The sequence below is a fragment of the Callorhinus ursinus genome, unplaced genomic scaffold, assembly GCF_003265705.2.
Source record: "Callorhinus ursinus isolate GAN/ISIS: 27379988/994484 unplaced genomic scaffold, GSC_fseal_2.0 scaffold14, whole genome shotgun sequence".
Lineage (NCBI taxonomy): Eukaryota > Metazoa > Chordata > Mammalia > Carnivora > Otariidae > Callorhinus > Callorhinus ursinus.
In genome coordinates this window covers 8,335,211-8,350,497 of record NW_027397076.1, presented here as the reverse complement: position 1 = coordinate 8,350,497, position 15,287 = coordinate 8,335,211, and the positions used below count along the sequence as shown (strand labels likewise).

The following is a 15,287-nucleotide window of genomic DNA, read 5'->3' as shown; positions in this document are numbered from 1 at the left end:
GGTGTTTAAGATGTGTTGACCAGTTTTCCTGGAAAATCATATCCAAACCAGCATTATTCACAATAAGTAGTCACTATAACATTTCCAAATTAACATGATAAAAACAGTCAACTAAATCTTAAAAAAAAAAAATCAGGACTATTTAGCCAACAAAGGAAATCAATTTAAATTACATTTTTCATTTACATTAGGGCTCTTTCCCTCAAGAGTGTTTATTCTTGAGTTTTTCTTTCATTTATTGGTTTTTTTTTTTTTTTAAAGATTTTATTTATTTATTTGGCAGACAGAGAGATAGCGAGAGAGGGAACACAAGCAGGAGGAGTGGGAGAGGGAGAAGCAGGCTTCCCGCTGAGCAGGGAGCCCGATGTGGGGCTCGATCCCAGGACCCCGGGATCATGACCTGAGCCGAAGGCAGACGCTTAACGACTGAGCCACCCAGGCGCCCTCATTTATTGGTTTTAAAAATAAGGACAGACAAGTATATTTTAAATCTTATATTTTCCTATTCCTGTATGTTCTTTGTATTTTCTGTATGTTCTTTAGTCAGTGATCAAAATTTGGGGTCATAATTTTGATAATTACACTAAGAAGTTACTTTCCCCTTGTTCATTGGAACTTAGCCATTTGCTTTACAGTTTAATATTTATATTTTTATAATTCATACCCAACCTGCTTTCAAAAAGTTCAAGATAGTGCTTTAAGATAAAATATGAATGAATTTTTTGCTTCATTTTCCTTTTCCCCTGCCAATTTAGAAAAAAAATTCTTTTAAAAAGTGAATGTGTCAACAAAAATCATATTTAAAACAAAATAAAAAAAACCTACTGCAGTTTCAAAAATTTTTTTGCATAAAAAACAGCAAAATATGATTGGTGTGCACATTTACTAATATGGTAGGGAAAATGCTATTTGCAAAATCCTAAGATTTGAAATACTTATTCGTACTGTCTTCATATAACAATAATGAAGGTAGAAAGAGATCGTTTTTCTTTCATAAACCAGTATTTAAATCTTCTCATTCTCGACCCACTTTTCGAAATTATTTCAGTATCTATATCCTAGATGACAACCGATCTTAAATTCCTCAAAATCTCACCTTCTCTTTAAACTTTCGAGTGAAAATAAAAACATATTCAGAATATTTTGTTATTTTTCTCTCTTCCTAATATTCTATTTTTAACCAGGAAAACGAGAGTGCTAATATAAGTGCCTACATCTGATCTTTAACTGCCTGGAAGTTTCCTTGAGACTGTGGGCTTCTAAGTACTCAGGCTTTAAAAACAGGGCTTTTAACACTGAACCGAGAAATCCGTACCATACTCCGACCTTCTTTGTCCTTAAGGGCCGGTGGGCGGCTACTAAACTAGGAAATGGTTTTCCCGGGTTAGGGAGGTGAAGCAGCAGGAGGAAGAACCCGAGGTAGACGTGTGGGAGCTGCTGAAGAACGCGAACCCCAACGAGTATGAAAAAATCGCCTTCCAGTATGGAATCACCGACCTGCGTGGCATGCTCAAACGGCTCAAGCGCATGCGCAGGGTGGAGAAGAAGAGCGCAGGTGAGCCCCCCGGGGGGGGCGTGGCTGCGGGGGCCGCCTCCTCTATGGACCACATCTTCATATCTCTGGCTGGTTTGGGGTGGGAATGGATGGGATGGAAATTTGCAGGCGCTAAGCTTCTCTTCCTTACCTTTGGCTTCAGGAGAAGTAGTTCGCTGCTCTGCACATCAGTAGCTATGAGGGTAGTCGACAGCTAGTGAAGGTTTAAGGTAATGGAGATTTACTTTGCAAGTAACACATAGAACACGTAATGGAACATCACATACCTTCGCTGTCACTGGGAATTTCTCAGTGGCCCCTTTCTCCAGCCTCCACATCTCCCTCCCTCTCAAATTCTTGATTCTTACTTAGGCAGAGTAGATTCGATGTTTCTTTGTTTTACCATACCCATCATATTCTTCCACCCATTTAATGGGGAGTGGGGAATTCACTTATCACACCCAGTGCAGGTATCAGAATATTTCGTAAAACAGTTATGCTGTTCTGCATAGGGATCTGAAGTGACTGCATTTTGTTGTGGTTTTAAATATGTTTTTAAAAATGCTTTAAGATGTTGCGATTTAAATTTTAAAAAAAATACATTTTAAATTGATCATAAGCTCTTCAAAATTTCCTGTACTTGGTCATCATCAGTTATCCGTTTTGTGACACATCAAGGTAACATATCAATCCTATTATTGTTTATTGTTTGTTAAGGTCCAAATAGAAATTATTTATTTATTTATTTAGGCACCTAACCTGGGTATCCAAATAGAATTTAAAGTCTCTCACCACCTCTTTAAAAAAACCTGCCCTTTATTTCTAAACCTCATGGTAAACTTGTTGAGCAATTGGACCCAGAGAAATATAGAAGTGCTTTGTTTATGCTGTGTTTACAAAACTCAGCCATTCCCACTATTTCCAAACTTCAAAGCTTTTAGAAGTTTTATTCTTGAGAGGTGTCTGAGATGGTACAGTCACAAACATGTGAACATCTCTTTTCCCCACACTGGCCTAATTCTTATCGCTTAGCTCTGAATTGATGTCTTGAGGTATATGATAGATAACTTTTTTTAAAAAAGATTTTATTTATTTATTTGACAGAGAGAGATACAGCGAGAGAGGGAACACAAGCAGGGGGAGTGGGAGAGGGAGACAGGGAGCCGGATGCGGGGCTCGATTTCAGGACCCTGGGATCATGACCTGAGCCGAAGGCAGACCCTTAACAGACTGAGCCACCCAGACATCCCGATAGATAACTTTTTTAAAGTTAGTGTTTACCATGTTAAAATATGAAGAAGTGAGCTTATTTAAGCAAGTATAACAAAATTGGAATGATGGAAATGCAAGCATAAAAATTCCATGAGGCATTCCATACTTGTTTGTATTTTCCAAACTGTCTAAATGAGTATTATAATTAAAATCAGGGAAAGATTATTAAATTAAGAAAAGAGGTTAATATCTGCTTAGGACCTTTCAAAGACAATATTTTTTTAAACTACTATGTTCTCTGTTATTTAAAATGTTTTGAAATCCTGAGTTCCTAACCGTATATAGGTAAGGAGTGTTTTAAATGTGTCATTATTTGGGCAAGTTTCCACAGTACAAAAACTTTGACAAGCCCACTATTTCAATTAGTCAAAGGCATTTAATTTAATCTTATGAGTCATTGAATTTATCTCATAAACTCTGTGATAAAAAACTGTCTGTGACATACAAGAAGTACAAAGATAATGCCAATAATCCTGATAGTAATCATGCCAGAAGAATAGGCATGTTCTTCAAGTTTAGTTTCATTTGGAGGCTTTATAATTTCCTGAAGAATTAGGACAGTCACTTTTAAAGGCTCTTCAATAATTCTTTTCTCTTTTCTTTCTTCCATTTTTAAACTTAAATTCAATTAACCAACATATAGTACATCACTAGTTTCAAATGTAGAGTTCAGTAATTCATCAGTTGCATATAACACCCAGTGCTCATCACATCACATGCCCTCCTTAATGCCCATCACCCAGTTACCCCATGTCCCCACCAACCTCCCCTCCAGCAACCCTTAGTTTCTTTGTTCTTCAATAATTCTTATGTTTCTTTCAAAAACACATGGATTCTCTTCAAATTTTTAAAGCATCTTATCATATATAAATTAACACAGAATTCTAAAATATAGAGGATAATTCGGAAGATTCTTATTTTTTTCTACTTCAAGTCTCAATTTTTCATTTAGTTTTAGGTTCTTATACATACATTGACTATTTAAGTTCATAGCGTATGTTTGCACATATTGACATAGTTTTTGCTTTTTCTCTCTACCAGCTTTTGCAAAAATTCTTGATCCTGCATATCAGGTTGATAAAGGAGGCAGAGTAAGGTTTGCTGTGGAACTGGCCGACCCAAAGTTGGAAGTGAAATGGTATAAAAATGGTCAAGAAATTCGACCCAGTACAAAGTAAGTGGGCTTTGCAAATAATCAGTAATAGCTATATAAATCTAACAATAGTTTGACTCAATTTTCTGTGAATAAAAACACATTTTAGTTATATCTTTTTAATGCAAAATCACATGGAGGGAGAGTAAAAACTTTTCATATATTTTGGAACCATTAAAATTATAATGCTATATAAATAAAACCTTTTTTATGTTTTAATTCTATACAAACCATTTTTGAGTGATTCCATTTCCAGTTTTGTGTCAATATAGGTCATATGTGATTATTTCAGAGCATTGTCAAACTTCTCCCAATTTTTAAAATAAAATTTTGAAATACATATTTGATATACCAACTGGAAATAACACCTTATAATCAGAGAACTTTTGTTTTTCTGGAAGAGCATCTAAAGCCTCTGTTTTATTTTTTGGCCCTCTCTCAAATGAAGGAAACAGACTAATCCCTGATGTCTGATGGTATCACTAGTCTATTATGAAACTACTTGACGGAGATCCTTCTCAGCCTGAGAGATTTTCAATTCCAGTATATTTTTTTAAGTTAACAGGAGTCACACGCACATTTATAAAAGACTTTAATCCTGAAAATCTATCGCTTCTGGAGTACAATTAGGTGGTTTCCAATTTCTTAATGGGGCCATGCCTACAGAGTGACTTTGTGCTGATAATGTTTAGTCTGATAAAAATCTCTTGAAAGTGGCTTGAATTTACCAAAAACATAATTTTCATCAGTTTCCTTTATCTAGAAAATGTTGTGTAATGCTTTATTCTTGAAGTCTTCAATTTGAGAATTTTCCAAATGAGAATTTTTTTCCTTAGTCTGTTTTAATGCCCTAATATACTCATCCATAATTCAGATCACAGACAATTAAATTTTGTGATATTCCTGGCTTTTATTTTTTTGTGTCCAAATGCTCAATTTCTTTTTTAGTAGGTGGTTACTGTGATATGATAACACTAGTTCTTAAGCTCATTTAAAAGACCATCACATTCTATAAAATTACTGCCTATATTAGTGATTAAGTTCATATTATTTCTTAAACTGTATAATCACTTATTCACCTAACAAAATCTGTTGTGACACTGCACTAGGCAATGAGTGGAATCAGTGAATCAATGAGTAAATTTGAGTCCCTGTCTACCTATAAACTAGACGAACTGGTCGTTTAAAAAAATGTACAGAGTTCTAAATCTCTCTGACAACCTCAGCCAGCCCCATTTTCCAACAATGGGTTAAAAAAATTAAATAGCAAATATATGAGTACTAACTTATAGATGAAATGAAAACCTTCTATAAAAATACAGAAACTACATATTATGTGTAAATATGCATATGTATTACATTATGCATTAGAAAGATAACAATTGGCCTCATGTTTTGTGTTAAGTAAACTAGATAAGGTGTGCTACATAAATTGCAGATCAAAATTATATCCCTGACTTTCAAACATTACTGAATTATAAGCCAGATATGCTGGTAATAAAGAATAAAATCAAGTTCACAGACTGTTATCTCTCTCCTATTTAAAACAGATACATCTTTGAACATAAAGGATGTGAAAGAATCATGTTTATCAATAATTGTGGGCTGACGGATGATTCAGAGTATTACGTGACAGCTGGTGATGAGAAATGTTCCACCGAGCTCTTTGTGAGAGGTAAGGTGAAATCTCTTACTGTAGTTTTCAACAGCCTTGAGCACTCTTCCTCCCAAGGGTAGTAATCAAAATGAATATGACAGGTTGAGCTCTTGAGCTCTAGAGCAGAGGTAATAGTACCTCTAGAAATGGGTTAGCCTGGGTGTTAGATTGGCTCTGCATGGGAGCTCCTCTACACTGGCAGTTATTGTATATCCTAATTCATTATGAAGTTTGTTGAAGACTAGAAAAGCTGAGGGGAGAAAAAAAAAAAACAGGTGAGTCAGAATGCCTCATGCTTTTGACTCAAGCAAGCAGTATATAATTATTCTGGTTATAGTTTCTGAAACCCAACAAACTCTAGTTTGGATAGTTCTCATTTCACACATTCAGCTGGTCACAGATAGATTTCTCTTGAAACCAGCTTCATTAATAAAAGGGTATCAATGGTTGACACTGAGGGTGCTGAAGATGATCATTGACTAAAACATTATGAAAGAGCCAGAGGGTGTCCATGAGCCCTCTGAATACAGACAGCTCTGCAATATCTATCATCCGTCTAGAACCAGAATCAAAGAATCATACTGTTACAGATTCTCCTTCATCAGAAAAGTATGCCACATGGTTTCCCATTTGCCAAAAGAAGGATATTTGACACATGTTTTCTCTGCTCTCCAGAACAGTAATTTATTTGATTTGAAGAGTTCTGAGAAAATTGGGAAAACCTACACAGGGTTACCAGCTATCTATTTTGCCAAAAGAGGTGTAAAAAAACCCACCTACTATCTACCACCATCTAACCATAGCCCTATGGTAGATAATACTTTCTTGCTGTTGGTCTTTCGTCTGTGAACAAATCTGTGGTCCTGAGCAGGTTTTGGACATTTAATGATTCTGATTCTCCTTTTTTTCACACTAGAGCCTCCAGTTATAGTAACCAAACAGCTGGAAGATACAAATGCTTACTGTGGGGAAAGAGTGGAATTAGAATGTGAAGTGTCTGAAGACGATGCCAATGTGAAATGGTAAATAGCTTTCCTGAGGTCTGTCCATTTTTAATAGATTAAAAAAATGTGCCTTCATAGATTGGAGAACAGAAAATGGCTTTTACACATATTAAAAAAGAATAGCAACCTCATTCCTGTTAGTAGAAATGGTATCTAAAACTGTGAAGATACTGGGGGTTTTTTCACCTATGAAACTAGAAATCAATCCAGAAATCTAAATTGATAAATGTAGGGAAGTAGGCACTTACTAAGAAATGGGTGACTCACGGTTGCCCAGGTCTGTTAGACTCCAGATCCCGTGGATGTTCTTAACTTCTACACCTGCTTACTCTCACTATGCCATGCTGGCAACTTACTTACATATATATTTTTCATTTAATCCCCAGTTACCTTATTGTTATAGTACCACAGGAAAATATTTTAGACTAAGAATCACCAATTACTTTAAAAAATAAAGGCTTTTTTTGGGGGGGGGTCTGGATAGGGAGTGTTTTCTCAAGTTCTATGTGAGTAACCTCAAAATTAAAGCTAAGAGATTCAGAATCCTAAAATGAAATGCTTTGTTGAGAAGTATAGTAAATTACACAGCATGTATCTGTGGTAATTCATACAGAGTAGAATGTTCATTCTAATCTAGAATCATAGCTAACTTTAGAACATATTAAATGATGCTATTCTTACTAGTGTGGGTCAAGAGGTAATACCCGCTCTTAGCATCTTCATTGGATTGATCTTGAATGGGAAGAAGAGGCTTATGTGTTCTTCTAATGTAATTTTTCAGACAATACTTGTTACATCACTAATCCATTTGATATAATGATCCATATGTTCTTTAATTCAACAAATAGTTCATAGATTCCAGGATATAGCAAAAAAACAAGACCAATAATGTCCATCTTCTGAAGGGTCTTTTATAAAACTCTTTTTATAATCTATTTTATAATCTGTTTTAACTCAGGTTTAAGAATGGTGAGGAGATTATCCCTGGTCCAAAATCAAGATACCGAGTTAAAGTTGAGGGCAAAAAACATATTTTGATCATAGAAGAAGCAACGAAGGCTGACAGTGCCGAATATTCTGTAATGACAACGGGAGGACAGTCGTCTGCTAAGCTTAGTGTCGACTGTAAGTAAGATTTCCTTGGGTGTCTTCCAAGTTGGCTAACTATTGATGTTGCATTTGTTAATTCAATTTTAGTTTCAATCTATTTGATTTCTACTTGTGGCAATTTTAAATATGTAAAATTGGATTCCATTCTAACTAAGTGTCTATGTCATATCAGTCAGGGTCTCTGAGATAGAAACCGACTACTCAATTTAATAGTAAAACGCAGTAGTGGGGAGTATAAAAATCACCTGTCAGAGAAATTATCCAAATAGTTAAGAATACTTTAATCCCAAGACCACATAAATAGATGGGTAAATACTTAGATAGGATATAAAATCCTGATGTTTGTGTAACCCAGGGGTGAATTTGCTATCTATTCATTAAATAAACATTCAACATTCTGCAATTACATTTGGAGTATGAAGGAAGTTGCTCAAACCAAGGAGGCTCAAATGAGAACATTGTAAGAACTCATTTGCTACCAGAATCCAGAGGCATAAGAGAATATATGTACTTCCCCAAATGCCCCTGAATAGTAGTTAGTCCTCATCAGCAGAGTCTGTCTCTTCCAGTTAGCCATGAAAATTAAAATAGCAAATCTCACAGGAAGTTTGGTAATACATGCAGAGCAGAAATCTTGCTTCCTTACTTCTTTCTTAGTCCAATTGTGATCCATAAGATCACTGAATTATTCAGAGGTTATCTCAGTTACACTCCTTATGCTTCACAGAACTGTGGCCATTTTAGTTTAATATCAAAAAAGTGTTTCAACCATAGGCAGATCCTTACCTTATATTTGTATTCATTTAAAGCAATTACAGTCAGTTCTGCTATAATGCAATATATGCATTTCTAAAATCACTGTGCTCTACAAAGTCATGCAATAAAACCACAAGACTAATGGGGAAAGTGAGGTTATGGGCACAACACTCAAAAATTCTGTCAGCCACACGTTAAAAAAAATAAGAACCTAATAAAAAAAAAACAGTATCACAGTTTTACACAGGTCAAATAGTTAATAAATATGGCACTTTATGTTAAATGAGACCTCAAATTTTCTTGTGTAAGTGGTGTGGGAAGTGTTGCAGCGAGTGAGCCACTGTGAAGTGACAGAAAGAGGTTATTTGAAATTGAATGGACAGTGGTAATCTCAGATGTGCATGAGTGTGGCCATACCACGTGGGTGAATTCAGGTAGCTGGTAGATGTTTGACGTGTGTGTGTGTGTATGTGTGTGTGCATTTTGTGCAGTCCTACCTGGCTCAATCAGCTGGGTGCCATTTTCTCTTTTTCATGAATTAAATTATGCATCATCAAACACAAAATCTGTGTTATGTTCCAGTTGTCCCCAACTTATCAATTGCACTGGAACAAATTCTCATTTTCAAAACAAGATACCATCTTGGCCTGTCTGGAGTTTGAGTTTGGCACCTATAATTATTTATTTTTCTCTAGTGAAACCTCTGAAGATTTTGACACCTCTGACTGATCAAACTGTAAACCTTGGAAAAGAAATCTACTTGAAATGTGAAATCTCTGAAAACATATCAGGAAAATGGACTAAAAATGGCCTACCTATTCAGGAAAGTGACCGTCTAAAGGTTGTTCACAAGGGAAGGTAAGCAAGTTAGGTGGCCCGTAAGGGAGGGCTGGTCCCCATATCCACTTTCTCCACTTTCTCCACTTCCTAAAGTACATATTTGGTGAGGAGTGTTGGAGAGTAGTCATAAAGAGAGGATCTGTGTCTGGTTCTTTGCTTCCAAATAGCAAGAACATATGATTTCTCTGTTCTACATGCTGTTCTACCAGTGATCCTTTATCTGCACCTCATGGCATGGTACTTTGTCTATTCAAAAGCCATCAACTGATTCTTTCCATCTAAACATGAGGTTAAAGGGTTGATATTGAATCCTAGTTAAGGAATGAATCAAAATGGATTAACGGTCCTTAACTAATATGTGTCATGTGACCTCCCACAATTTTTTGGGTGGACATAATACCTTAGAATCTAGCAAAGATCTAAGGCAAGAGTTCTTAACCTTGGATCTGTGAATCCTAGGAGATCATGAATGAACTTCAGGGGGCCCCATAAATCTCTGAAGCTGTAAGCAAGGTCTGTGTATACAAAAATACACATTTTTCTCTAGAGAGAGGATCCATGGTGTCTATCAGATATTCACTGACCTCCAAAAAGTTAAGAACTACTGCTTTTAGATTTGGCATATAAAGCCAAAGTCAAGATTATTCTTGGTAATTTCTTAAATCTTAAAGTATGGTACTAGTGAGATGTTGTATTTTAGGGTTTTTTTAAAGCTGTATGATGAGAAAGGAATAATAGACTCTTGCATGCATAATAAGCAGGCTGTATTTGAACAGATAATTCCATATACTCCAAAATGAATATTTAGTGTAGGTCAATAAATAGGATAATTAAGCCTTCACATTCATATTCTCTCTGTTTCCTGATCTTTCTCTCCAGCCGGCACTAAAGTTAATCAGATAAAGGCCGGATGTTTCTTCACTTGGGCCATAAACAATCTAAATCTCTGTAAGTTCTTAGACATGTTTTTCTTGTTTCCTTAGAATCCACAAGTTAGTGATAGCCAATGCTCTCATTGAGGATGAAGGTGATTATGTATTTGCACCAGATGCCTACTCTGTTACTTTGCCTGCCAAAGTTCATGTTATTGGTGAGTAGATGAATCATTGCAGAGTTTTGTGTTCTTGCTTTGTTGTTGTTGTTGTTTGCTTATCTTGGAAATATAACACATTCAAAACTGTGATATTTAAAGAAAAAGTACATGAATTGGTATGTCATTAATTATAATAGTTGATTATTAAGAAGTCTTATAGTGAATTTGTTTTGCAAGGTGCCAGGCACCAACTTCTTTGACTTCTCTTATTTTCTTTTTGGCCAGATAAAATGTTGGTTACTACCAATATTTAGCACTAGCAAAGTACTAGCCTAGATATTCACATGGAAATGATTGTCCGATAACAAAGGCCATGTTTAATATTCTAGATCCTCCTAAGATCATCTTGGATGGTCTTGATGCTGACAATACAGTGACAGTAATTGCAGGAAACAAGCTTCGTCTTGAGATTCCCATCACTGGAGAGCCACCTCCCAAAGCCATGTGGAGCCGAGCAGATAAGGTTTGTTTTACTTACACACACACACTGCCCATCCCACTTCCTGCGTTCTATTAGTCAGATAAAAAAAGAAAGGAAATATATGTACAGGGGTTCAGTGTAGATATAATTCCTTTTATTAAGAAAGATCACTGATTTTCAGGCAAATATAATCATCATTCATTTACTTTTCATATTCCTAACTACTTACTATGTGACCAGGCAAGTGTGTGTGTGTGTGTGCGCGCGTGCATGTGTGTGTGTGTTGCTGTTTGTTTTTTCACCAGGCAAGTTTTTATGTACAGTAAACAAGATCGTTTTTCATTATTTTTTAAATTTTTTTAAGTTCAATTAATTAACTAATAATGTATTATTAGTTTTAGAGGTATTTCAGTCTTATATAATACCCAGTGCTCATTATATCATGTGCCCCCCCAATGTTCATCACCCAGTTACCCCATCCCCCCACCCATCTCCCCTCCAGCAACCCTCAGTTTATTTCCTATGACTAAGAGTATCTTATGGTTTATCTCCCTCTCTGATTTTGTCTTGTTTTATCTTTCCCTCTCTTCCTCTATGATCCTCTGTTTTATTTATTAAATTCCACATATTAGTGAGATCATATGATAATTGTCTTTCTCTGATTGACTTATTTCACTTAGCATAATACCCTCTAGTTCCATCTGTGTCATTGCAAATGGCAAGATTTCATTTTTTTTATGGCTGGGTAGTAGTCCATTGTGTATATATATACACCACATCTTCTTTATCCATTTATCTGTTGGATCTGGGCTCTTTCCATAGTTTGGCTCTTGCAGACATTGCTGCTATAAACATTGGGGTGCAGGTGCCCCTTCAGATCACTACATTTGTATCTTTAGGATAAATACCTAGAGGTACAATTGCTGGGTTTTGGGTAGCTCTATTTTCTACTTTTTGAGGAACCTCCATATTGTTTTCCAGAGTGGCTGCACCAGCTTGCATTCCCACCAACAGTGTAAGAGGGTTCCCCTTTCTCCACATCCTCGCAAACATCTTGTTAATTTTAGCCATTCTGACTGGTGTGAGGTGGTATCTCATTGTGGTTTTGATTTATATTTCCCTGATGCCAAGTGATATTGAGCATTTTTCATGTGTCTCTTGGCCATTTGTCTTCTTTGGAGAAATGTCTGTTCATGTCTTCTGCCCATTTCTTAATTGGATTATTTGTTCTTTGGGTACCAAGTTTGATAAGCTCTTTATAGATTTTGGATACTAGCCATTTATCTGATATGTCATTTGCAAGTATCTTCTCCCATTCTGTCAGGGTAGTCTTTTGGTTTTGTTGACTGTTGCCTTTTGCTGTGCAGAAGCTTTTTATCTTGATTAAGTCCCAATAGTTCATTTTTGCCTTTGTTTCCCTTGCCTTTGGCGATGGATCTAGTAAGAAGTTGTTGAGGCCGAGGAGGAAGAGGTTGCTGCCTGGGTTCTTCTCTAGGATTTTGATGGATTCCTGTCTCACATTTAGGTCTTTCATCCATTTTAAGTCTATTTTTGTGTATGGTGTAAAGAAATGGTCCAGGTTCATTCTTCTGTGTGTGGCCCATTTTTCATTCTAATAGGTTCAGAGAATGAGGTGGAAGAGAAATAGACAATAAATTATTAAATAAATAAATGAGCAAAATCACTTTGGATAGTAATAAGTGCTATGAAGACTTTTTAAAAACAGGGTAATGTAATTAGCATGTGATTGGGAGGTAAATAACAAGAGTCTCTGTGAAATACAAGGAAACCATTATGTGAAGATTAAAGAAAAAAGATTTCCAGGTAAAGTCAATGCAAGTGCAAAGGACAAGATGAGAGGAGAAAATGAGCTTGATGTGTTGAAGGAGTTGAAAAAAAAGCCAGCATGCCTGGGTCAGAGTGAATGAGGAGGAGAAAAATAAATAAGGTTGGACTGGTAGAGTAGTACAAGCTCAAGTGTCACTCTGTGGCTCCCTATATAAAATGTATTATGGGCAGTAAAACTATTCCATATGATATTATAATTATGGACACCTGTCGTTATAGATCTGGCAAAACCCACAGAATGTATTACACAAGAGTGAACCCTTATGTAAATGTAGACTTTGAATGATGATGTGTCATTGTACGTTCATCAGCTGTAACAAATATACCACTCTGATGTGGGATGTCAGCTGTGGAGGAGGTTGTGCATGTGTGGGGAAGGGTATATATGAGAACTCTCTGTACTTTCCAGTCAATTTTTCAGTGAGTCTAAATCTGCTTCAAAAAATAATTTATTAGGGCACCTGGGTGGCCCAGTCAGTTAAGCATCCAACTCTTGATTTCAGCTCAGTTCATGGTCTCAGGGTTGTGAGATTGAGCCCTGTGTTAGGCTCCATTCTGGACGTGGAGCCTGCTTAAGATTCTCTTTCTCCCTCTGCCCCTCAACCCCACTCTCTCTCTTTAAAAACAAAAATAATAATAACTTATTAACCAAAAAAATGAGTTTCCGTTTTCTGGAGGGAAAAAAAAAAGGACGTCATTGAGCTTTGGGACAACTTCACCAGGAAAATATATGTGTATTTGGAGTTCCCAAAGAGGACAGAAGAATATATAAAGAAATAAGGGTCAAAATTTTTCCAAATTTTATAAAAAATAAAATTTCAGATACAAGAAGCCCAATAAAATCTAAGCACAAGGAACATCAATAAAACCACACCAAGACCCACTATAATCAAATTGTTCAAAACCTGTGATTAAGAAAAAAAGATTTTTGGGTGCCTGGGTGGCTCAGTCGGTTAAGCATCTGCCTTTGGTTCAGGTCATGATCCTGGAGTCCTAGGATCAAGTCCCACGTAGGCCTCTCTGCTCCGTAGGGAGTCTGCTTCTCCCCCTGCCCCTACCCCCACTTGTTCTCTCAATCTCTCTCTCGCTCTCTCTCTCAAATAAATAAAATCTTTTTTAAAAAAGAAAGAAGAAAAGATTTTTAAGCAGACAGAGAAAAAAGTCACATTAAATATACAGAAACAAAGACAAGAGTGATAGCAGATCTCTCTAGAAGCAAGGCAAGTGAGAAAACAGTGAAGGAACATCTTTAAGGACAAAACTGTCAACCTCGATTTTGATGAATTCTAAAAAATTCTACAAATTCTAAAGAAAATCAACCTAGAATTCTATACTAAGTAAAAAATAATTTTCAGAAATGAAGGCAAAATAAAATTATTTTCAGATATATAAAAGCTGAAAGAAATCATCACTGGTAGGCCTGCACTACAAGGAATGCTAAAAGAAGTCCTTAAGTCAGACGGAAAATGATGCCAGATGGAAACATTTTCACAGAGGAACAAAAAGCATCAGAAATGATAATTACATGGATAAACATAAGAGTTTTTTCTTATTATTTAAATCTCTTAAAAAGATAATTAACTGATTAAGCAAAAATAATAACTATGCACTGTGGTGTTTGTAACAAAAGTGTAAGTAAAATTTATGACAATAGAAACATAAGGTCAAGAGGGAAGAAATGGAAAGTAAGAACTAGGAGGGTCAAAAGGGAGGTGTGCTATTGTAATATCACGTGATGGCAGGCTGAAAAATTAAAGATGTGTACTATAAGCCCTAAAGGAACCACTAAAATAATAAACAAAAAGTTATAGCTAATAAGCCAACAAAGGACATAATATGAAATCACAAAAAAATATTTAATTAATCTAAAAGAAAAGAGGCATAAAGAAGAGATGAGACAAGGAGAAAACAAATAGCAAGATAATAGAATTGCAAAGAAAAATAGATAAATTAAAGATTTCAGTACTCTTCTCTCAGTAGTTGATAGAAGAAGAAGACAGGGACACCTGGGTGGCTCAGTTGGTTAAGCGTCTGCCTTCGGCTCAGGTCATGATCAAGGGTCCTGGGATCAAGTCCTGCATCAGGCTCCTTGTTCAGTGGGGAGTCTGCTTCTACCTCTGCCAGCCAGCCCCTCTGCTGGTGCTCTCTCTCTCTCTGACAAATAAATAAAATCTTTTTTTAAAAAAAGAAAATCAATTAATGTATTTCACCATATTAACAAACCAGGAAAAAATAAGCATGATCATCTCAATAGACACAGAAAAACATTTGACAAAACCCAACATCCATTCCTAATAAATATCTCTCAGAAAACTAGGAAGTGAAAGGAACTTCCTCAACATGAAAAAAAAAAAAATCTGTGAAGATCCTACAATGATCATTATACTTAATGGTGAAAGACTGAATGCTTTCCCCTCTCAGATCAGGAGCAAAAGAGAGATGTCCATCCTCACAACTTTTTTTTTTTAAAGATTTTCTTTATTTATTTGAGAGAGAGAGAGAGAGCAGGCATGCAAGAGAGCACAAGAAGGGAAGAGGGAAAAGCAGCACTCCACCCTCGACATGAGGCGGGGGCTCAATCTCAGGACCCTGTGATCAT

At 36.1% G+C, this 15,287-nt stretch overlaps 1 protein-coding gene across 1 annotated transcript in view; it reads left to right on the top strand.

The window, feature by feature from the left end:
- MYBPC1 (myosin binding protein C1) overlaps positions 1–15,287 on the top strand; it is a gene marked incomplete at its 5' end in the record, with an annotated part of 55,335 nt that overhangs the window by 10,305 nt on the left and 29,743 nt on the right. Inside the window, 8 exons of the mRNA XM_073900878.1 lie at positions 1,389–1,555; positions 3,848–3,980; positions 5,510–5,634; positions 6,533–6,638; positions 7,579–7,745; positions 9,182–9,344; positions 10,310–10,416; positions 10,749–10,882. Of these exons, the coding sequence (XP_073756979.1) occupies positions 1,389–1,555; positions 3,848–3,980; positions 5,510–5,634; positions 6,533–6,638; positions 7,579–7,745; positions 9,182–9,344; positions 10,310–10,416; positions 10,749–10,882 (1,102 nt within the window). The remainder of the gene's footprint in view (positions 1–1,388; positions 1,556–3,847; positions 3,981–5,509; positions 5,635–6,532; positions 6,639–7,578; positions 7,746–9,181; positions 9,345–10,309; positions 10,417–10,748; positions 10,883–15,287) is intronic.